The sequence below is a fragment of the Pezoporus flaviventris genome, unplaced genomic scaffold (assembly GCF_033815535.1).
Source record: "Pezoporus flaviventris isolate CSIRO_AGI_PZ_B2104156 unplaced genomic scaffold, CSIRO_AGI_Pfla_v1 ptg000007l, whole genome shotgun sequence".
NCBI classification, from domain to species: Eukaryota; Metazoa; Chordata; class Aves; order Psittaciformes; family Psittacidae; genus Pezoporus; species Pezoporus flaviventris.
In genome coordinates this window covers 72,346,168-72,371,819 of record NW_026892555.1, presented here as the reverse complement: position 1 = coordinate 72,371,819, position 25,652 = coordinate 72,346,168, and the positions used below count along the sequence as shown (strand labels likewise).

Genomic DNA, 25,652 nt, shown 5'->3' with positions numbered 1-25,652 from the left:
ATACCAGTGAAGCCAGTGGAAAGGACTATATTTTGATGTGATTTGGGGGGGGGGTTAAAAGGATATTGAATCTCTTTTGGAAACTTTCCAACTACTTCTAGTAGTGGTACGCATTGTGGTCACTCCTTCAGTTTCTCCATGTCTTACATGTTCACCCTGTCTCTCATGGCTCTCCACAGTCCACAGTTTGTCTAGTTGTTCTGCCCCATTGCTTACATAAGATCCCAAAAGGGTTGAAGTCCTTATCAATTTCCATAACATTGCATCTTTTTATCTTGCCACTGAGACTCTGATCATTTAGTTTACTCCCACTAGTATGAAAAACTATAGCATGCTTTTTTCTGAAAACCACTGTAAATCATTACTATGAGTAACATCTGCTTATCCCATGGCTTCTACATTTTTATCATAATCTATAAAAATCACTTTCTTCCTCAAAATGGATGGCTATTTTCCTACACATATTCACAACATACACTTTTTATTTTTACCAAAGTTTCAACAAGCATCAAGCTGTCTTGACTCCTTTTTTATATATGCCCTTGATAGTGTATCATAAACTTTGCAGACCTTACAACTACCTGCATTTTACAGTATCCCAAAGACACACTGCTCTACTCAGCTGTCAGCAGAGCTTCCTGAGATTCACCTATTGCATCCATGTTTGCATTCCAGACATAGTACACTATAGCACTGCCACTGCCTTTTCTTTCAGGTTCGTCTTCATTCATACTGTTCACACTGCCAACCAATCCACCTTCAGCCAGTCATATCTTTAAAATGCTAATGTATGCTATGTTATGCAGCAATGTACTTATGCCTTTCAAAGGCTGGATAATAATTTTAACTGAATGAAAAAATTTAGGAAGAAACTGGTACAATGATTTATGTAAGTTATAGTACATCTATTTATAGCATTACACAGCCTTTTAACGATAGTCTGTTGGCATAATTGAGAATCCTTGCACAGAGCTTCAACAAACCTACTAACAATAATATTTAATTGCATTTTATATGCAAAAAATAATGGGTCTTCAGCTAATAGCAACATGTTATTCATGTGCTACTGATTCTAAATTGGGTTGCTATATATTGTTTGTTCCTCTAACTCATTGAAGATGCATACATTAATTTACAAGAGCTCTAGAAAATGCATGTGGGGAAGAAAATTACCTCTATACTTTAAACAAAATGAGGAAAATGGAGAGAAAGTTTATCCCAGAACACCCACAAGATAAGCAATCAATTCTCATTAGAAATGTTAATAGAACAACAAAAGAATACATATAAAAGAAATATTTAACATAAAAAAATGGTATAAAAAGTAAACCAAAAGACTGGATTTGTTTAAATTATCTTTTTAGAGCAATACAAAACCCCAGACCTCCTTGGATGGATTGGCAGAGCATTTGCATACCACAATAACAGTCCCAGGGAGACTAAGGCTTCCATCTTCTATATTTATACCTACTATAACAAGCTGAACATACTTTTTACCCTATGGTACCAGAAAATAAATGTTCATTCTTAACATATGGCGACCATGCAAGAATGCTTTTTAAAATAACCTGTAAGAATGTCTTAAAATGAAGAAAAACTACAGCAGCATTTTTTTTTAATTTAGTTTCATTTTAATATGGAGAGAAAATGGATTTGTAATTTAATTTAGAATTCCATTCTTCACGGACAGATTTTGTCCAACAGCCTGTACATTGCAAACTCAAAGATGAGGAGTTACTCGTCTGGGGTAAACCTCTTTACTGTAATTGTGCTCCTAAAGCACAATTGTGTTGTCGGTGTGGATCATATTACAGCTGCACATAATCCCTATGAGCACTAGGCTTTTTTTTTTTTAATTAATTAAAAAAAAAGAAAAGTAGCTGCAGCATATCAGCTCTGGGCTGCCTGAGGGCTTACTTTAATGCTGTAAAGGGCATTATTAAAGGCATCTGTGATATACTGACTCGTGCGCAAAACCAGACATGGCCTATAAAGAAAAGGGAATTTAACAAAGCCAAATTATATCCTTATTTTCCCTCAGTCCTCTCACATCTGAAAGATCACAGTAGCCAATACAGTCCGGAGTTGGGAAGGAAGGCAGGTTTCAGGATCTGCTGTGGCTAGACAATTTCTAAAGGATCACGTATGTGACTGGAGAAAGGCAGTCCTCCAAAACTGACATTCTTTTCAAACATAGGAAAGAGAGAACGGCATAAAATCATTGAAAGGCATGCAAAAAAAGTTCTGCAGAAGCAACTTTCTCTAAGTAATAGAAACAAAGAATTTTTTTATTAGGGAGTTTAACCAAAGTTGGTGGGGCCAAAGGAAGATTAAAATGCACTTGCAGAAAGACTGTGAAAAAGCTAGGTAACTTCTTTCATTCCTACCAATAAGAGGAGAGTGGGAAGATGCAAACCCATTAATTATGGGGCGTGAATCAAATAAGTTCATACAAATTAATGTCACAATTAAGTTATGTCACAATATGAACAGGAAAAATTACCAGGACCAATTTTTTTCCGATCATAGTTTTTCATAACTAGTTATTAGAACATAGCTTTTAATAACTAGGAGAAAGATGGACTATGAAAAGCTGTAGAAAGGGCTCAAAACACCAAGGCCATTTTTTCACAGGCCATTATAACCACCAGCTGTCAGTAAGAGCTCCCTTCCAGCCTCCCCCACCACTGTCACCCATGATGGTCCCCACATCTCTTCTGTGATACCTGTTTGCATTGGGCATGAGTGGAAGGGTTTTGACAGCATAGAACCCACTGTAGGAAGAGGTCAGTGGACCTACTGCAGGACACAACTGAGCCCATCAGCAAAGCTGGCAGTGTCTCTGGGAAGATAACACGTAAGGAAGGGCAGGAAATGTTGGACAGAGGAGGAGGAAACAAAAAGAGAGAGACATAGCAGCAGGAACACCAAGGTCAGGGGAGGAACTCCATGCTGCAGCAGGTATCCATGCTACAGCCCATGGAGGACAATGCCAGAACAGATGGGTATACCTGAAGGAGCTGCAGCCTGTGGAGAGTGCACACTGTAGCAGAAGAAAACTATGAGGAGGAAGCAGCAGCAGCAGAGGGGAACTGCTATGTACTGACCACCTCTTTTTTTCCCCTACGCTGTTGAGCAGGGGTAGAGGAGTTGGGAGTGAAGGAGTGAAGCTGAGCCTGGGAAAGGCAAGAGGAAAGATGTGGCTTTAATATCTGTCTCTTTTGCTTCTCACTAGATGAAGCTGTAAGTTGTAAAGAGATTAAGTTAATTTTCCCAATGTTAAGTTTGTTTTGCCCACAGTGGTAATTTGGGAAGTGATTTCTTGTCTTTATCTTGACCCATGAACTTTCTCATCCCTGGTTGGTGTTTGGTTCTGTGTTGTTTTCTTTTTTGTTGCTGTTTGGGGTTTTTTTTGTTGTTGTTGTTTGTTTGTTTGTTTGTTTTTATTTATTTAATATTTTCTTCTCTATTCCTGCTGGGTTTTGGGAGGAAGTGAATGAGTAGCTGCACTGGAGCTTGACTGCACACCATGGCTAACCCACCACAACATTAAACTGTTTCCTAACTACACTGAGTTTCCTATTCAGTGCTGCAAGAACGTTTGACCTTCTCAGCAATCACTAACGCTAAATGAATTTTCAATTCATGATCCTGTGTAAAGTTACCAATAGAGTAAGTTTCCACTGTCTGCTAGAAGTAGAAAATTAAACAATACGACACACATTTGCTACTGTTTTACTGCTTAAGCAGTCACATTTGATGACATGTAACGAGGAAGCTGATAACAGCTGAATTTGAAAAATCCAATGACAGTAGCAAGGAAGAAGAAACTAAAATAGGCACACAGCAATCAAAGCATTAGAGAATTTGAGACAGACTTAAGCAGGCATCAAATAAAAGTATGCAGGCAATGATTAAAACCAACAGAAAGAAATTATTTTTCACAGCATATGTTGCTGAGTTGGAAAAGTGTGCTACAGGACTTGAGAATGTCAAAAATGGTTAAATGCAACAACATCAATTCTGGTTCGTTAAGTAACTGAGCCACAGATTTCCTTGTGCTCAGGCAGATTACTGAGGAAGTATTGCTATATATGTATATATATATATGTATGTATATGCATATATAAAAGGTTATTTTTTCCACTTTTTCAGAGGCATAAGCTACTGGCTAAAAAGATATTGAGCTAGACGGGAATTTCCTTTGCTTCAGAGTGCCTGTTCTTATATTCTAGCTATGTCTCTTACTTTGCTTTTCAACTTCTCTCTTTTGGTCTACTAAGAATATTTTAAATAAATACACTTGTTCTTTGAATCTCTGCTGGTGGTTTAAATAAACTTCATGTCTCATTCCTGCCTTTTCAGATTTCATGTTACCTCCTAAATGCTGTTTTCAATCAGTTTGCTGATATTTGTGTAGTTCTCTTTTTTAAAGGTAACATTAATTTTGAGTTTGGATTTTCTTGTTTGGTTGGTTTTGGTTTTTTTTTCCTTTAAACCATGCAGGGATGCTCACGTACAATGCTCAGGGGATAAATCAAGGCTTACTTTCCTTATGGGATTTCTCCAATTAGCTTAAGAATTGAGAATGAATTTACCTTAAATATTTGACCCTAGTAAGCTTATGTCTGCACACCTATGCATGCTATATCATAATAACCCAAATCAGATCATGGCCCAAGACGTTTAACCAGCCCATATGGATGTGACTGAAGCCTCCTGATGTTGTTGCATTTATCACCTGTAAAGATACCCTTCTCTCCCCAAGCAGTTCCTCATCCTCAGAGAGAGGCTGAGAATACAGAATAGCTGGGTCTTCACTTCAGCTTTCATGTTTCAGTGTTTTCAAGAGTTTATCATTCTTTGCACAGGCTGTTTAGGGGCAAGTAGCAGGCAGGTTCTTGAGGGTTTTATTGAATGGCCATTGGCTAGCTAAAAAATTAGGAAGGGGGGATAAGGAAAGTGAATAAAGTTTGAACAGGACCTGCATATCAGACACTCACAAATATTTATAAGCACTAATCTGACTAATCACACAGAAGGAAGACAGTAATAGGAGTAGATGGTATGTTTTCAAAGAGTAAACTCCTCCTGGATTTTACAGGGTGAAAAATCACTCTGAATGACTGTAGAAGGGAAAAAAAATATAAAATAAGTATTTTAAAAGAAGAAAGATACACATGAGGAATGAAGGAGATGTCCCAAGAGATGAAAAGTGGTATGGAAGGATACACAGATTTATTGGCAGAGAGAGACATGAAAGAAAGAATAGAAATATATTTAAGAGAAAAAAATTAATTTTGAGATCCTTTTAACAGAATATCTGATAAAGATGCCAAAAATGTAAATGACAGAGGAAAAGGAGTGTTTCTTGAAATTATGTACAGGATGGTTTGGGACATTCAAAGTGATGAATCTGAGAAAAGTCAGTTTCAGTTCTTTGCTCCATCAAATTTCATTAGTTCACTAGTAAAAAGGAAATCCAAAGTAGTGGAGAGACTTAACGGTGTGAGGAAAAAGGCAACAGTTAGCTTATTAAAACACAGAGCAGCCACAAATGCACATTAGCTGGAAGTAGAAAATCCTCACACAGTCAAAAGACTATGAAAAAGCTTTCAAATAGAAGCAGTTGCAACAAAAGCTCTACCTGGTGTTAAGAGGGAGGCATCTATAGTTACAAGGCTGAGACAATACGCTTCTTTGCAATGCCAGGGTACAAGGTTCCAGGGATCTTGCAGACTCCCTTGTAACCAACTAAAGGGCAATAACATTGCAGCCATGTTTTGTTTTGTTTTTTTTCTTAGACTGGGGCATTATCCCACACAGACAGCTGAGTTGTGTTAAAAATATTAAAAACATGAAAGCACCTTAAATTACAGTAGTCTAAAGTGCTACAGATTATTTTTGTTTTCTCACTTTAGGAGGAAACAGATAATTACTAAATATTTCTATTAGATTTTGGTTACAGCAAATAAGGAAAAATAACTTGTCCTTGAATGAAGGTCTGTAATTCAATTAAGTAGATGGTGGTTTATGTAGATACACTCTGAAAATAGGAAAAACTACTATATAGAATGGAGTGGTGAGAAATCATACAGTGAAGATAAATCCATTCTGCTGTGTTGGATTGGTACTAATTGCTGACTCTATCTGCCCTCCAGTAATTTGATTTTTAAACAAACTTTGGGAAACGCAAAGATGAGAGGACAATAGCGCATTACACTCCAAGGTCCTCTGAAATGTCAAATTGGATTTAACAAGGAAAATAGCACTGCCAAAGTGTTGCAACATTACAGAAAATCATCTGTATCAACTGGAGAAGGTCTGACAACACAAAATATCAGAGGTGTAGAAAACATGGCCTACAATGCACAGTGGAAGAACCTGGGTTTGATTGCCCTAGTAAAGGGATAACTAAGCAGGGAGGGGGCACTAGCCTTCAGGTGCACAAAAAGCTCTAATGAAGAGGAAGGAAGCAAACCTTATTTCATACCCACTGTGAATTGCATTCACAGGCCTAGATTGCATTGCATATTTAATTTGGGCAATGAGGAAAAATATCCCCCAAAGATAGAAACTGAGGGGAACAGATTGTCTAAGAAAGGTACAGAAGCTCCAGATTTTGAAAGGCTGGTTAGGCAGACACCTACTGAGGGCGTTTCAAGTATACTCGGTCCCACCCTCAAGCGAGAAGAAGGATTAAATTACCTCTTCAAGCTCGAAATTTCTTTTTCTACATTTTACAAAAATATTCCAAAGTAGAAATCAAACCTTCTATGAATTATATTTTGAAAGGAGGTCTAGTAGGGTCTACTCTATAATACTGCTTCTGCTTATGAAAACTGGCTGAACATTTCAGTTATACAAGAATCCCTCTTTTTAAGAGGAACAAGCTAAGTTTACAAAATGGGTTTCAATAGATATGCAAGGGGTGAATGTAAAAGTGGTAAGTAATTAAATCTGTGGACTTCTGCTTTCTCTCTCACTTCTCTTTTTTCTCTTTATTTCTTTTTGAATCTGTCACCAGAAAACACATTAGAATTGGAGAAGGCTGGAAAGTGGCTCTAGAAAGGGCTTAGAAGGAAAGCGTCAGGTTTCAGCGAAATAAGGAAATACAAGGAGGGGAAGTTCAGGGACGGTGTTTATTTTCACCACTCCAGCATTTTAGAAAGGTTAAGCAGACTTTTATCAAGATGTCAAATTCACTTTCAGCCATGATCATACACAAAAGCTTCATTTAAACCAGAGCTACATAAAGAACTAAAGCATCTGTAAATTTTTTTTGTTTTAGTTTTTTAATGAGAGGACATTCATTGACAGTAAGGACAACTGCTCACATGATAATTTAGATTTATATAAACATATGATTTAGTGTTATTCAACATTCTGGTTTAAAAATTAGCACAGATTGAATGGCTCACAATCCAGCTTCCTGACAGATTTTAAAATGCTATTTACTGAGAAACATATTTTTTTCCTGAATATTTTGAGTAGCATGTCTGAAACAGCACAGGTTTCCTTAAAGCTATTTGAGAATTTAGAAGAATAAATAATTTTAATGCTTTTAACAAAAAATTACTTGCTTCAATATCTATACCCTTTGAGAGCTGTTGTACGTAGCCATGCTATGTATATACATATGTATATGCCTAAGCATCTAAGATTGGACATGCAAACTTTAGCACTAATAGTAAAAGCAGCAGCATGTCCCCCTATATATTGAGTACATTCCTTTCAATCTAACTCTTTATTTAAAAGAAAACCAAAACAAAACAAAGCATAAAACATGGCTCTGAGAATCAGCAAGGCACAAAGACTGTGAACATCTTTCAGTAGAATATAGTTCGCGGAACCTCTATTTACTAGTAAGTGGATTTTCTTTCTTATTTCAGTAAGCATCCACAAGCATGAGTCTTACCACCTTACCAATACCTCAAATATAAAGCAGTTGCCTGAAGAGAAGCCTGGTCACCTATGGGAAATGACTGTCATATTCCTAACACTATCTTTGAGTATAAGGTGATGAATTCAGTGACCACTCCAACAGGAAAGAAAGTGTTTTTCTTTATAAAGGAAAACCCAAGAGATGTTTCTAAATCCCACTGTATTTAAGAAGACATTTCAATACCTACTATGAAAAGTTGCCTCTGCTGAAGGTGAATGCCATCTCTGATGTAAAAGCCACCAAACAAGAAAAACAAAGCAAAACTTCAGTTGTGTTCAGTGTCTGACCCTGCCCTGAAAAACCTTCTGTAACTGGTTATGCCTACCTTCATCTCTTCTACAATTGGAGCTGAATCATTACGAAAAACATAGTTTATTTCATTAAGAGGTTGAGGGGGAAACAGGAAGCTATTGCTCAAATTATTTTCTTTTTACACTAACCAAACCTAAGTTTTGTTCCCACCACAAATATCAGATTTTTGTCCAGTGTCTGATAAGAAAGTATCCTGCAAGCAGATGAGAAAAATCTGAACTCCTTAGTTTTTGCACATGGAAGTCCAAAACAACTGTAAATTAAGTTTTCCTGATTAAATAAAGAATGGATATCTTAATTTTCAAAGATATTTTGGAATTAAATACAGATAGACTTTCTCAAGAAATACAGAATAGTTAACACGTCAATAAAAAAAATATTACATTGCCACCCACAGAAACTTTATGGATTCTTGTTCTTTTAGCCATAAGGATTTTCTTCATTCACATAATTTAAAACCCCCAAACTTTCAGGTTCTAGATCATGACATGCAGAGTTCTCTCCAATTCTTTCATAAGGAGATCTAACCCAATGCTAAGTTTCAAAACAATGTGCAGAAACAGATGAAGACAGTCCTGAAATTAGCAGTCTTGTCTGGTCTGTGCTGGGGCAATTAAAGTTACCTTAGATGCACAATACACCTGGGGCGAAAGGATGAGCAAGAAATTAACATCAGCTTTGAAGGATTTGAGCAGGATTGGTTTTGAAACAACCAACCAGAAAATAAGAGCTGTGTGTCCAGCATGATGATGTTACCCTGTAAAACCACGGTAGCTACTGTTTGATAGGTATTGTCTCCTGTCTTTGGCTCTCCTTGACCTGTGACCTCCCAAAGTTAGAGTAGATTCACCAGATCTAGAGGGGAGCATTTTGTGGCTGGAATTTGGCAAGACCAAAAAGAGTGAGTAGTGGTGGAGGAGCACCTTTGATGTTAATTCTAAAGGAGACCAACCCCTTGTCTGAGATACACAGAATGCTTTGGAAGATGTTTTTTTCTTCTGTCTAGAAGATTGGTTTAGATAAAAAAATCCAAGAAATAGTCAAAGTACAGTTAATTAGAAGTACTATTAAAAAAAAAATAAAAAAAATGGTCTCCATAATAGTCACGGAGCAGCAAGGGCAGACTGTTTTGCAAGGGAAGACAAGCTGGGGGCCAAGAGGCAGGACTCAAGATCTCATCAACAACAAAGTATGAATTGTGCCAGCAAGTCAGGGTCTGGATCATCTCTGGAGATGGTAACCAAGGTAAGTCACAGTCCAGTGATCTCAAGTCAAGTACACTGTGACAGGCAGATATGAGGTCAAGCCATAAAGTCTGTGGGTTAGGGCCCAGCTCAACAAGTTTGATGGCACAGGCATGACTGCAATGCAGCTTCAGTGTAGCTCCGGTGGGGACCAAGGGTGATAGACACACCAAAAAGCAGCCTGAGGGAAGGAGCAAGGATACTATTCCATAACTTCTTACAGCGTTCTTCATAACAGCTCTTGTTAGCCAGGTGGCCCCTTGGTGTGTACTTTTTGTTGAAAGCATCTGGGACAAGTGTATTTTCCAGAGTTACCTTTTCTCCCCTAAGAGCATTTCCTACAGTCTGAAGTCCCAGTTTAGCCAGATTGCCAAGAGGACCTTAAGACATTAAGCGCACCTCTCTCTATCAGTCTAAACGTTCATACGGACAATCACTTGAAGAATGAAAAATAACAGAAGTGACATAAAGAAGATATTTAGAAGTGACAGGATTATTAACATTGCCAGAAAAATACAGAACTATTTGTGAGCAGCAGCACAGAAGGTATTTAAAATACCCAAAGGAAATTAATTCAGAATCAAAAAACCTATTTACAGTACAGAAGCATGTATGCTGGAAAGCAGTAATTCTGGAAATAATATAAAGCTCATAGTACCAAATGAGCAGGATCTCCCAGATGATGCTGCTGTTAACGAAGCCAATGTGACCTGTAGACTTGTTAAAAGACTTCTTTATGGATCTTTACATCTTTATAGGCTATTCACCAAGAGCATTATTAACAATAGTGTGTGCAAATATTCTTGTTATAAAAATTATATGATAAATTATGAGTGAGCCCAGTAAAAGGGCACAAGAATGATCAGATGCCTGGAAAATCCTCACTAAAGAGAATTAAACTATTTACAATGTTATAAGGATGTTGATGACATGACTGAGCAACTCTGTACATAAAAAAAAAAATATTGGAAGAGGCCTCTGGGTTATGAAAATCTAGGTGTAGTTTCTGTGGGCACAATATCCTGCAATCCCTACTTGTAGAGAATATTTTTTAATGTAGAGAGATGAAAAAGACAACAAAGACAGTAAGGACAAAGGGATCTAGTTTGATTTAAATAATTCTTAACTGGAAATAAAATGGCAATTTAAAAATGAAGTAATTAATTATGAGAATAATTAACAATTAAAAATTTTGGACTCGCTGTCAAAATACATTCTCTTTTTAAAAATAACTACATTTTAACTATTCATTTTAGGTTTTGTGATGTGGCTGACAAAATTGCAGGTGGCATGACAAAAATTACATTTGCCTGCCAGCTGTATATTTCATCTGAATTATCAGGATATCTATGAAAACAGCAATTAGTACCTGCTTAAACTATGCCTTTTTAAAACAAAGCAGTGTGACTCATCGGTTTATCTGATCATGTTACATGTAATAAATTACTGCAGATCAACACACAGGGAAGCTGCTGAGATCTCATCTACTGCACTGCAAAATGGTCTATGACCTTTTCTCACTATGAAGTCCTAAGGTAGAAAAAAACACTACATGCAAGAACTTCAGTGTCTCTATTGACCTGTGTAGTAGATATTTGCACAAGGCGTTTTACTAAGCCATTCATTTCAAAATAGTGGACAGTATGAGTGTCTTCATGTAGATAACTAGACTTTCAATAATGGATCTCTACCCCTAACAATGAAATACACATTCCCTGGGGTGAAAGGCACAGCTTATAAAATTTCTGAACACAATAAGCCTTATTTCTACATAAGGGATGTCTCATAGCTCCTACAATCTATTTAGCAGAGCAAAAATTGGAAAATAGCTTAAAAAAAAAAACCTGGTCTTTCTGTAAGTAGTGTTTCTCCACATATTTCAAGGTAATTTCTCAGATCCCTGAGAAAGCACTGAAAGGGCAGTATCCCACACCTGATGGGCTTCTGGAGTTTTCAAAAGAAGTAAACTGAAAAGCTGCATAGAAAGAGGGCTAACCAACCACCCCACTTCACTACTCCATCTCTAGAGGGCAGAAGCTCCTAAGCAACTCTTGAAATACTGAAGTATTATGAAAGAGTAACTTTAAACTCCAGGACTTTAAACAAGATGTAGGCTGCTAATGTAGTACATGATCCATTTGCAGGCAATGAACTGAATATATTTCCTATCTTAAAAAAAAAGCTTTGGTCTGCAAAGCCTATGCAAAGCCTCTGTACCTCCTATAACTACCTTTGCTATTGTTTTCTTGATCTACAGGCCTTGGCCATGGCATAAAAGCAAAGCAGAGTAGCTGGTATGGATAATAACAGCCTGGACTACTCCCCTCAGTCAACGTGTTCTGTGCAAGAGGCGGTCCACAAGTCATTGAGAGCAGTAAAGTATTTTGCCAATATCCCTTGCACTTACTGGATAGTCTATTGCCTCAGACCTATTTTTCAGAAAAGGCGCTGGTATGTTTACCACCATGAAAGTGTCAACTGAACCAATAAGCATCATGAAAAGGAATCAAGAGAGGGAAAAAAGGCAATTGCAGCCATGCAAACTGAAAACTGATTTTGATAATGATTTTACTGTAATGTTTACAGCACTAAAAAAGAGGCTCCAAGAAGAATCCTTCATGGATGTGGAAAAAGGGTCCAATTATAATTCAATATGGATGTGGAAAAAAGGAAAAAAAAACCACAGCTGGGAAATATTATATTTTTATGGTGTATTCAAAATAATCAAAACCAAATCCATCCACTTAAAAGCTTTCTAGGTGTCTCTCACTGTCTAATACCATCAACACCTTTGCAACAGATGACAGATACTTCTTTGGTAATAGCACAATGGAATACTTGTTATTATCAAATATAGATGTATTAAACTTGTGTAGTATCTCTCCCTACAAGAAAATGCTAAAATCAATTTTTTCTTGTTTTCCTAATGAGTAATAAAAGCCAGCATGAAATAGACTTTACAGCACATGCAGTGATGCTATTAAGAGAATTGGTCTATTTAAAGTGGAAAAATCTTTGGGGTAATCCAGTAGCTAGTGCAGAGTCAGCAAGAATGGTCTTAAAGTTTCAGTTGGTTTACTAATAGTGACAGGAGAGCCCTAATTATTCCCTATGATTTATTCACATGTACTTAAACATACCAATGCTTCCCCCTCTCCTCTCCCCAGATAACCTGGAAACCAGACAGTTTAGCCCTGGTGCACTAGCTTTGTAAATATACTTCTACTAGGGAAATGGTGGTAAACTGGGACAAGCTCACAATTTCATTCTGAATCCGTATTATAATCAGAACTTGTCCAATTTAGAACAGCAGCTTCCATGTTAAGAATCACGAAGTGTCGTGGTTTAAACCCAGTCAGGTAATTCGTTCGCTCACTTCCCCCCCCCCCCCCTTTCTTGCCCTCCCCCTGCTCCCGGAGGGACGGAGAGGAGAATCAAAAGAATGCAACTCCCACGGGTTGAGATAAGAACAGTTTAGTAACTAAGGTATAACACAAATCACTACTGCTACCACCAATGATAATAATGATATAGGAAATAACAAGGGAAGAGAATACAACACCTCAGCACCAGCTGACCGATAACTCGCCCCCCAAGCCCGACCAAGCTCCGACCGATACCTCCTCCAACCCTGCAGTCTCCCAGCCCTTCCGGCTAACTCCCAGTTACATCCTGGGCATGACGTGCTGTGGTATGGAATAGCTCTTTGGTCAGTTTGGGTCAGGTGTCCTGTCTCTGCTTCCTCCCGGCTTCCCCTCCTCCCTGGCAGAGCATGAGGCTCACAAAGTCCTTGGCCAAACCAAAACATCTCTATCAGCTCTGTTCCCGAGCCGAAAGTCAAAACACTGCACTGCACCAGCTACCAAGGAGGAGAAACATGACTGCTACTGCTGAACCCAGGACACGAAGGTACAGACATCTTGGTAGAAGAGGCAGCAGAATGCCATACCCCAATGTCAGTGCAAAAAGCTAAAAATATTAGTGAGAGTAAACAAAGACAATAAGCACAGATACTGAAATCCCTCTATTTTACCAGCCTCCGAAGTGTTAATTTCTGAGGCCAAAAATAACAGTCTTTGAACCGCTGACATTGATAGAACAATATAAAAAGAACAATTATAACTGTAAAATGATCGACCTGCTGTGCTGTTATGTACTTACCCATTATTCTGCGAAACTTAATGAAGTAAAGGTCTATGTAACACAGTGATTTTTTAATTATTTTTTTTAAAAAACACTCTTCTACATTAGATTAGAGACAAAGAATAGAGAAGCATACATACCTACTGAAAATATCCTACTTTCAGTTATTCTACTTAGTTTCGCTTGTGCTAAATCAGGCTTCCTACTTTGTTGGAGAATGCTAATGCTAAATTTCACATTCATTTTACCTCTCTCACACACATCATTACACTACAATCACTAATGTTCATTAAAAACATTATAGGAGTCATAAATAGAAAAAATAGTACTAAACAGCTACTGTATGATAAGTAGGATAACCTAGGCTGAAAAAGCAAAAAGGTATCATAAATATTATATGGTCTATTTTCATCAGTAAAAAAATGGTGTATGATGTAAAATTATTATATCAGCCATATGAAATTTATCAGTGAAATGTACTTTTTAAAACACAACCTAGCTCTAGACATAGTCTAAGAAAGCTGGCCTATCAAACATTAGTGCAGAAAGTGGGTTCTTAAATCTGCATTTTGGACCTGTAACAAGTGACCTAAGTTTTGTCAACCATCTACACTAAATGTTTGTGTATCCAGAAGATTTCTGTACTGTTAATTTTGAATCTATTAATATGTACCAATTCTCTATTTAAAAACACCATTTATGTGAAATGGCTCAGCGCATAAAGAAACAATTCTAAAATGTAGAATCAAAAGAAGCGCTTCTAAGCTTTCAGAAATCAAAGTTTCAGATTTTTATTTAAATATTGAACCTCAGCTGAAAATCAGTTGTAGATTCTTAAACAGATATCAGAAAACATTCTTACTGTAGTACCATTATGCTTATGTAATCCATTTTAACTTCTTCAGTGACTGAGTAACCTGAATATAATGAAGTGACAACAAGTACCTGTGTAATTTTCAAATCACTCAACTTTTGGCAGCAAAGATACACTCCCCTTGCAAAACTACGATTATTCTCCTCAATAAGTTGGAGAAAAAAAGGCTACATTATTTCTGATGTTAAATTTCTGTAAGCTAAGACACAGTATTAGAAACCTGGAAGAATTTCAGTAGTACCTGATAAGATATTTTTGTTGATATAAAACCCATTACTTTGACAATACAGGATATGATTCAAGGAGGCTCTTACCTTTTCATTTCTCTCGGTCTGAAATCAGTGTTCCTGTATTTTACAACACTCTGCTATAGGAAGGACATTAAAGAAAACTACAGACTTACTGAAAGATTCTAGCTGAGTCTCAAAAATCTCCCTGCATACAGATTCCACCACATCTCCAGGCAGCTTTTCCCACGGCTTAACTCCTCTCTTATGGAAAAACTGTTTGCCTCCTTCCAGACAGGATTTTCCTTGTTGCAGCTCATGCCTATTGCCTCTCATCCTTTCACTGTGTGCCACTGAGAAAGATCTGACCACATCTTCATAAGCTCCTTCAGGTGGATGTTAGTTGTTGACACCAACCCTTTTCTTCCGCACACTAAACATCCCAAATACCCTCATTCTTGTTACCTGACATAAGCTCCAGTATTCTAATCACCTCTGTAGCCCTTTGGTGGATTCCCTCCAGTTTCTATTTGCACATTCTATCCATCCACATGAAGAACTCTGGATGTTAAGTTCTTCCTCAAAACATGCTATAATTCTGGTAATGACATATAGATTGATAGAAAAGATTGGTACCTCACTCGTGTATGTGTATGAACATGCCTGGAGTAGAAAAGGGATTCTAAAATACAAAAGACTCAAATTAGTTTTTGTTGTTCCTGTTTACTAACTTTGAAGTTCTGTGGGGAAACAAAAAGAGAAAAGAGAAATGAGGAAGCCCTTAGAAGAACTATTCTATGTTCATGAAAGTATTAGCTTACATTTTAAAATGCATTATTTGAACTTACAGGAATACACATTTGATATATTAGTTTAAAATAATATATTTCAAATATTTCTGTTCCTTACTAACAGCCTCAAGTCTTAGAAATGTATGAGGCTTCTCCAGTTTAGATTAATTTTAAAACAATATTGAAATATTTGAGTTCCTGTAACGAATGCTTTTTGTTGCTTCACCATGTTTTGGTGAAAAAACAAAATCCCACTCAATTACTTGAAACCTCATTCATTTTCATCTGCTACCTGACCATTGTTTCTAAACCCGTCATTACACCACCTCATCTTCAAAGACAGCATTTAGAGAACCCACTGAACACCAGCACCTTGCAAACACCTCCCTGTGATGTTGCAAGGATGTCTTAGTGTATATTCCTACGTTTCATGATGCAAACACCAGAAGAGAGAAAAGTGATTATGTTAACTGCTTGTTAAGTGCTTGCACTCAGTGTTAGTGAGTCATTATCCTACAAACTGTCAGCCAGGCTGTATTAGTGAGACAAATAACATTATGAGAGGCTATTTTAAATATATATCTTGAAATAAGGCTGCACCTTAACAGAGGTCAGGAGAGTTTTACATTTCTCCTTTATATACACTGAAAAGATAGAAAAGCTGTGTGAGAAACACCAGAGTGGGCATTTAAAATACTGCCTTTTACCACAGAAGTTTAAAAGTGACTCTCACAACAAAGTAGGTTAATGGAAATAAAATCATAGAATGGATTGGGTTAGAAGGGACCTTAAAGATCATCTAGTTCCAACCCCCTGCCATGGGCAAGGACACCTTCCACTAGACCAGGTTGCTCAAAGCCTCATCCAACCTGGCCTTGAACGCTGCCAGTGATGGGGCAGCCACAGCTTCTCTGGGCGACTTGTTCCAGTGCCTCACCGCCCTCATGAATTAAAGAATTTCTGCCTCATATCTAATCTAAATCTACCTTTCTTCAGTTTAAATCTATAATCCCTTGTCTTATCAGAAACTTTGTCCTATCAAAATCCAGTGTCCAGTGTTATCAAACACAGCCCTATGAAACCATGAGTTTATGAACCAGAGTTCATAAAGATGTTCCTGATATGCATAAATATTTACACAACTACAGCTGCAGGCAAACATATCATATAGTTCAAAACCAAGCCAAGCCAAAGTATGAGTCCTATGCAGTAAACCAGATGAAATTGTAAGGGCCTTTGGGGCACTGACTGGCCCTGACCAGCTTCACCTTGGCCTCAGCTTCAGCCCATGGTCCAGGAGCCACATTTAAGCTCAGCCACTGCATGAGCTGCGCTTTAGGAGCTGGCTGTGGACCCTGTTGATCCTGGCCCCAGGACTGACTTCCCAGGTTCATGTTGGACCTGCCTAGCAATTGCTGGGCCTGACCCTGAGATGTGGATTGACTTCCTGGCTTGGCCTCAGACCTGCCTCATCACCACAAACATAACTAGTGTTCTGGACTCTTGCTCGATCCTGGGTGCCAGCAACTGGGTTTGCCCAACTCTCCTTATGATGTGGGACCCCTGCCTTGCTGAAGTGTTACCACCCGTCTCCTTGGGAGCCACCAGCCTTTGTCATGCCTAACAGAAGCACACAGTGGTATAGGCACAACATGTCTAACTTGTACCTTGGTATACATATGCACACCCTTATTTAACCAGATACTAATGTATGCTGGCCTCACTCAAAAATGATGAATATAGATTTTCTCTTCTTTGACATAACTGTTGAGTGGTAATTCAATATGATTATGTACTGACACTGTCAAAATGGTACTCTCAAAAAGGCTATTCAAAGACAAGAAAAAAAAACCCAGCTGAAATACAATAGTTGGCTACATTGTATGAGCCTACTCTCAAAACACAATAAGAAGAAATCCATGGAATAATTTGGAATATAAATTTTACACCTTTCAAAAACAATTATAAAAACACAATATCCTTGATCTGGAAAAAAAATGCAATTTGATCTGTAGCCCTAAGCATTTAGAAGCACATCCTACGCGCTGCACTTGTGTAAAAGTAGTGTTACTTCTCACTCAAGTAAATTAAATCAAGTAGAATCAAGGGTCATGCTACAATCTTTCACAGGCTAATAAAGGCTTTGATAAAACTCAATGTGTTTTTTTAAAATGCACCTGCTCCTACAGTTTCAGTGTATCCCAATCCTCTAAAAACAGTCAGCAATATGACTGACTAGCTCTCTGAATTTTAACAATATGGATGAAGATACAAACTTAAATGGGAAGTTTAGATTGGGTATAAGGAAGAAGTTCTTTAGTATGAGGGTGGTGAGGCACTGGAATGGGTTGCCCAGGGAGGTTGTGAATGCTCCATCCCTGGCGGCGTTCAAGGCCAGGTTGGACAGAGCCATGGGTGGCATGGTTTAGTGTGAGGTGTCCCTGCCCATGGCAGGGGGGTGGAACTTGATGATCTTAAGGCCCTTTCCAACCCTAACTATTCTATGATTCTATGATTCTTGGCAAAGCAAGCAGTATTAAAAGACAGACTAAAGTACATCAATTTCTGAACAAATATTCTGCAAACAAAGAAGTATGTTAACCCTGGGGGAAAAGAAAAAAAGGAGAAAACAAACCCCAAACTTATCTAATTAGTCCTCATTTACCTTTTCACATTTAAATATCTAGCACTCATAAGTGCAATAATAAAGAAGTGCATCTTTGTCTTTTTTACTATAAAAACTGTGACATGAGATAAAGGACATTATGAGGCTATTATGAAGTTGAGAGGAAATCTATATAAGTTCTGATGAGCTAATGGTTCATTGGAGTTTAAAAAGATCATTCACATTCCTAAATACTTCACTTCCATTTAATAAGACATTGATCCATTATTAATCCAGACCTGCAATACTCTACTTAGATCTGCGTAGGTATCTTAAATAATTTGATATGTTTATTTCTATGAAAACACAAATATGACAACACATATATATATAACAAGTTATATACAATGTCCTTCATTACTCTATAACAACAACACAATATATCAATGAAAGATGGCTGTTGCTGCTTTTCATCTTGCTGGGCTCCAGCATATATGAAACACAACTCCTACAAACCACAAAGAAGAAGCATCTGGTGCAAAATTCCAGATAGTCTGGCTTCTCTCCATTGTCAGATTCTCAGCCATTTCTGTAAGACCTTCAGAAGTGCCAGGAAACCAAAACTAGTTTCTTATGTCTTCCCATAGAAATTAGTAGTGTTTAGGCAAATAACACACATTTACACAAACCACCAGCTAGCACTACGTATGTTCTAACTACTGACTTCTACAAGCAGCATCCTTACCCCTCTGAGTTCACCTACCCAAGAGTGTCAAGTAACACACACTCCTGCTTCTTGCAGATACACCAATGCATTTCCTATGCCGGTAGGAAAAAATAATCAGTAGTAGAAACCTAGGCCCTTACAGCTGTGCTCAGCAAGCTAAGGTCTCACAGGTCCCTACTGAATAAGGGAGACCTTGTTTGATAATGGTCTGCGTATATCTTTTTGACAGCTGAGGCCTAAGCACAGGTAACAGTGTTAACCATCTTCTACAAAATCACTGCAAGCCTAGAAGCCATCACATCAGCTCTGCATTGCTGGAGACTGCCCAGTCTGCAGATACCTGGCATTGGTTGCTCTGCAGTCACAAACTGTCTCAGTGGAACTAATTTGGAGATACTCTCACCCATATTCTCAACAGATAGTGAAATGTGCATTACGTACTATCAGTTACAAAGCCTACTGATTCACTGCACACAGCTCATGGAGGCAGAGGTGGAAACTTTTAAAAATGACTTCTCTTACACAGCCTCTCCTGCTACAGTACCTTATGTAGATTTTACATCTAATCATCAAAGCCTGCCTTTACTGTCAAATGTTCTCCTTAAGACTATCTTAAATGTTCTGCAGCAACTTCAGCCAGTATGCAACCCAAGTGCCCACCAGACTAGGGCTAGCCCTCTGAATGCACACACAACCTTGTTAAAGTCCTGGTATCATCTCTCCATTTGCTTTTTCTGCAAAAGAAGCGTTGGTTATGGATCTTGAAAACTTTGATCTAATATGGCTACAGGTATTTGTGAGACAAACATGACAGTTAAGGTCAGCTGGGACATATGAGCTGTATGTACATCTGCACTTTCTGTGACAACAGAAAAGTGTCAGTGAAGGCTTTAGTCTTTGACCCTTAACAGTTCATAGACGTTTGAGTCTGGTGACCTTCAAAACAAAATATACCTATCTTCTTTACTACTTGATGAACTAATTTGTATTTCAAATTCCTTTAAATGAAGCACCTATCTGTCAGGATGATAGGCACTGTACAGAACTTGCAAAGACAAAAAGAACTAAATAAAGCAATCAGAGAAGCCTTTTATTCAGCTGCTACAATAAATGACAGATAGTCTCATTATGCAATTCCCCCAGCTCCTCTTAACATACCTGACCCCTAGAGCTGTATCACATGATTCATCAGTATTATAGTTTCAAATATTTTTCAAAAATAGTGCAGCAATATCTCCTTGCAGTGATTTTGCAGTATTGGTCTTGGACACGAAGAACTGAAGATACACAAAGTGCACATGCACATCTCACAGATCATTCGGTGAGAACAACAAAAGAGATGGTGTGCAAACAGAATCTGTATATGAATGGGGGGACAGTGTGAAAACAGCAAAAAAGACCCAGACATGGCTGTGATTTTACCTGTTGCCTCTTCTCAAATTCTAACTTGATACGGGATTTGATGCAGTTGCATGTGTCCTGATAGGTCTGCTGCAGGGCAAGTTCCATGAGGTGTTTGTGGTATGCTCCTGCCAAGTTTCCGCAGATAAAAATGATGACGTTTGCCAATATCTAGGGGTTTTAAAAAAAAAAAAAAGGAAAAAAAAAGGAAAAAATGTTAGGAAATGTATTTAAATAAATTAACAGAACGTAATCCTAACCTGCAATGAAAGATGGCTGCAGTTATACATTTTGGTTTTGTTTGATTCTAGCAAAGATTCCAAAAAGCCTTTCCAAAACCCATCACAATTAGTGGCATAATCCCAAGCAATAATACCATTTTGATTTAGGTTTAAATAAGAATGATAATGAACAACATATTTTCCTACTCAATGAGGCACACATTTTCTGTAAAAGAAATTCTGCTCATGTTCTACATCCACTGCTGAGTATTAATTGGGTGGAATCGTGATCTACTGACATAAAACAATAGCTATAGCTCCTAATAACAACATTGAAGGCCATGTTATTGCCACACTCTTTTGGCAAGACGTTTTCTTTTGCAGTGCCATACAATTAAGGGGTGAAAAGTTCCACCTACATCAACAGCATGACCTGCATTTTACTTCAGCCTGACCCACTACTACATGTCAGTCAACTATAAATATTAGGCTTGGTGATGGTTAAGCAACTTTTAACTAGTGAGATACGACATCTCTACTAGAATATAATTTCCACTACTACTGAAGAACTTCATTTGACTAAAACTTAATCTACTAAATTTTAGGGTCAAACAGCATTAGGTACTCAGTGTACACAGCACCATATGAACATGAGAAGTAAATTAGCTTAAGGAATACACTTATTTAGTAATAGTCAGTGACATTTCAGAGAGTAAAGAGAAGAGAGAGGCAGGCCTTTCCTGTGCTTAAACTCTGAAAGGGACAGAATACTGTGTGGTGATACTAGTACTTTCAACTGACCCCAGTTTATTGCTGCAAAAAAAAAAGACACATTTACCCATCCTAGCTCACCTAGAGCAGAAGAAACACAGTAATGAAGCCAATTCTTAATTCAATGAAAAAAAGATAGATACAGCTGAATGTGATCAGAGCAGGTCGCTATCTGTAAGGCTCTAATGTATAAGGCCCTGTATGATTATAGTCTAGATTACAAGTACTACATGATATATTCGGCATATCAAGGATAAGAAGGTTATGAGGGGCAGTCAACATGGCTTCACCAGGGGGAAATCATGTTTGACCAATCTCTTAGCCTTTTATGAGGAAATAACACGGTGGATGGATGATGGCAGAGCGGTGGATGTGGTCTACCTTGACCTCAGCAAAGCATTTGACACAGTCTCCCACAGCATCCTCACGGCTAAAATGAGGAAGTGTGGACTGGATGATCAGGTAGTGAGGTGGACTGCGAACTGGCTGAAGGAGAGAAGCCAGAGAGTTGTAGTCTATGGGGCTGAGTCTAGTTGGAGGCCTGTAACTAGTGGAGTGCCTCAAGGGTCAGTACTGGGACCGGTATTATTTAATATATTCATCAATGATTTAGATGAGGGAATTGAGTGTACTATCAGCAAGTTTGCTGATGACACTAAGCTGGGAGGAGTGGCTGACATGCCAGAAGGCTGTGCTGCCATCCAGCGAGACCTGGATAGGCTGGAGAGTTGGGCAGGGAGTAACTTGATGAAATATAACAAGGGAAAGTGTAGAGTCCTGCATCTGGGCAGGAACAACCCCAGGTTCCAGTATAGGTTGGGGAACGACCTGTTAGAGAGCAGTGTAGGGGAGAGGGACCTGGGGGTCCTAGTGGACAACAGGATGACCATGAGCCAACACTGTGCCCTTGTGGCTAAGAAGGCCAATGGCATCCTGGGGTGTATTAGAAGGGCGGTGGTTAGTAGGTCGAGAGAGGTCCTCCTTCCCCTCTACTCTGCCCTGGTGAGACCGCATCTGGAGTATTGTGTCCAGTTCTGGGCCCCTCAGTTCAAGAAGGACAGGGAGCTGCTGGAGAGAGTCCAGCGCAGGGCAACAAAGATGATTAAGGGAGTGGAACATCTCCCTTATGAGGAAAGACTGAGGGAGCTGGGTCTCTATAGTTTGGAGAAGAGGAGACTGAGGGGTGACCTTATCAGTGTCTATAAATATATAAAGGGGGAGTGTCACGAGGACGGAGCCAGGCTCTACTCAGTGGCAAACAATGATAGGACAAGGGGTAATGGGTACAAACTGGAACACAAGAGGTTCCACTTAAACTTGAGAAGAAACTTTTTCTCAGTGAGGGTGACGGAACACTGGAACAGGCTGCCCAGGGAGGTTATGGAGTCTCCTTCCCTGGAGACATTCAAAACCCGCCTGGACGCATTCCTGTGTAACATTATCTAGGTGTTCCTGCTCCGGCAGGGGGATTGGACTAGATGATCTTTCGAGGTCCCTTCCAATCTCTAACATACTGTGATACTGTGATACTGTGATATCATAGTACTCATCATCTGGAAGAGAAGGAAGAAGAAAGGAGGCAAAAATTTCATGAGTTCTCCAAAGTTAATCTAATCATGAGGTTTATGATAAATTTCCCCAGCCATCATTCATTGGTTGGTTTTAGTGTACATTTGTTTTGGTGTACATTTGTACATTTGGCTTTTTTTGGTGAAAAAAAAAAAAGAATGACAGTACGTGATAGTGGTTCAGAGAAGAGATATTTCCTATTAACAGAAATCCATCTCTTTAATTTCACAAAAATTATCATCTCGTTTTATTCACAAAAAAAAAGAAATGGAGTTTTAATGCTCCTTTTATAAATGCACACTTTAAAATCAAAGTTTTAAAGGAATGCTTTTATTTTCCACAGAAATTGTAACATTGCTACAGGCAGTACCTGTTCCTCCATCTGTGACATGTCTGACATCTCACTTATCATGGTTCCACTAAGGTAAAAACTACAACTATACACCTTTGCCACAAAAAGGACTGACGTTTTAAATTTGATAAAACTTTTCTATCTTTCCCTAAAACTTTCTGATCATGGCTTTATAATGTTCCTAAAAGCAACATCTGAGTTCTTAATTTTTTCTAAAATATGTAAATGTAAAAACAAGGAGAAAAATCTAAATATTTCACGTTCTCCAAAGAATTTATGTTATGAAATAGAGGGATAAGAAATTATTTAAATGAAACCTTTCACAAAAGCCAACAATTAAAAAGAAAAAAAGTAAGAGCTGATGGTGCAGAAAAACATTTGAACTCAAAATACTTTTGTATTTCTTTGTTAATCATAACTGCTTGATTCTGCTTTGATGTTAGAAACGTCATGGCATTCTTAGTGAACAAAGATCTTATGTGACAGGTTACAGTGCAGGGGTAGGGTGTTCCAAGTGGCAATCATTTACAGTTTTTGAAATGAAATTATGAAATGAGAACAAATGCCTGAAAATAATGGTTGTTAGGCAGAGAATTCTCAGATATGCAGTGGGAAGATTTAGTAATAAAATGAACACTGAACTGAACTGAAGTCAACAGTGTGCTGTCATAATCTCTATGTAGAGATCATTGTTGAAAAGATGCATACAAACTTAATAAATGCGCTGTCCAGCTCCATAAAGTTATAGACTATTTAAAACAAACCTTCAGGAATATAACCAATCAGAACAGAAATAATAAAATACTGTGATGGGTAGATGGAGGAGTAAATTATGAGTATCATCTTCACAGCCATAGAAAAACAGATTACAGTTTTATGACTGAACTAGCTGAAGTGAGAAAATAGATGGAAACAAGTGATTGACAGGTAAGGAAGCTAATTAACTAAGCTTTTCAGATTCTCAATGGGGTAATTCAGCCCACATGAAGCTCTGTTCTGGATTCCAGTACCTGAATTAGGCTGTTCAAAGACAACTCAGATACCTCAGCCATTGCCATACTTAGTGTAGATGTCACATGTAAGCGTATAAGCGAGTAAGTAGATAGAAACTGTGTTCAAAACATCATTAATTCTTTTGGCTAGCATAGAGTTTATTCAGAAATGAGTTACTAGTGTATTAATTTAGAAAAAAAAAACAAACAAGAAATAGACAAACTGGTTTCTGAGTCAGACCAACAGATTTTTGCCTTTGTGTGGTTTGGCTTCAATGAATGTATCTGCATGTGTCACTGAAGAGTTACAGAGTGAAATACGTATTTTCTATTGACTGTTAAATGAAAAATGTCATAAACATTACTAAAGAAAATAAAAGCACATATCCTTCATACTGAATATCTCATTTCTCTAAATCTGGCGATTTCTTCTGAACTGTGGCCCAGCCCCAGCATATGAGGTGGAGATGTGCTCAGTCCCACATTTGCTCTAAAGTCTCATAGGCATTCTCCCAGAAGGAATAGGTTTAAAGTTTTCATCATTAAAAAAAAAAAAAAAAAAAACCAAAAAAAAACAAATAAATAACTGAGCTTTCAATTTCCTAAGCAAGTTCTCCAATCAGAATGCAACTGTACAAAAAGTTCCTTTTGTTCTGGCACCTGCTCTGAGAAGACACCATGCTGCGAATCCGACCTGTACAGAAACACTTGGAGTGAAATCCTGTGGTGGATCAGTCTTCTACCTTGTCATTTCTCTAGGCCACGACTCTGCAGCTCTCTTTTCCTCTTTTTGTTTTTCTTTTATCTTTTGATGCCTGCCTCTCTCCCCCCCCCCCCCCCAATGAATGCTGGCTAGTAAGAGAAAATGTGGTGAATCTTCTGGTAACAAAATGCATCTTGCTGCAAGAGCTCTGATCAACTATGCAGATAACGTTATAGCCAAGAGACCTCTATAACAGACTTAAGGGGCACCCGAATAGGCTTGCACTGTTTTGTAAGGGCTTCTGCCAGAAAGGATAAGCCTGAACGGAGGAGGAGGGTGTAAACAGCAGTGTAACTCAACAGCAGAAAATGACCAAGGTGACCTCAAAGCCAGTATTGCATGAACCTAATTAATCTCCTTTACAAACATACATTATACAAAAAAAAAACCACCCCGCAATAAACATAAACTCTAGTAAGCTCCCATTCAATTCAACATATGGAAACACTGAGTCACATAGCAGAAGTTCTAAACTCTGCACAGTCAGTGAAGAGGCAAATCCATCTCCTGCGCCATCTGTACCCCTCTAGATATACCCATGAAGTGTATACTATAGCGAGTTTCTGCTCAATGAATAAATTCAACTACAGAAGGCAGTCTAAGCATCAGCCAAAAATTAATGCAAGGAACACCAAGGTACCTTTGGGAAGTATCTCCAGGTACTCCAGTACCAGCTTGTATCTTCAATCACTTAAGGACCATAATCATGCCTGAT

General features: G+C 38.2%; 2 protein-coding genes across 3 annotated transcripts in view; one reads left to right on the top strand and one right to left on the bottom strand.

The window, feature by feature from the left end:
• Positions 1-25,652, bottom strand: part of ADCY2 (adenylate cyclase 2) — a 210,949-nt gene that overhangs the window by 85,840 nt on the left and 99,457 nt on the right. For both annotated transcript variants that reach the window (XM_061449191.1, XM_061449189.1), the window contains one exon: positions 20,291-20,440. In XM_061449191.1, coding sequence (XP_061305175.1) covers positions 20,291-20,440 — 150 coding nt within the window. The remainder of the gene's footprint in view (positions 1-20,290; positions 20,441-25,652) is intronic.
• Positions 1-25,652, top strand: part of SEMA5A (semaphorin 5A) — an 831,366-nt gene that overhangs the window by 720,000 nt on the left and 85,714 nt on the right. The gene's annotated exons all lie outside the window — the stretch shown is intronic.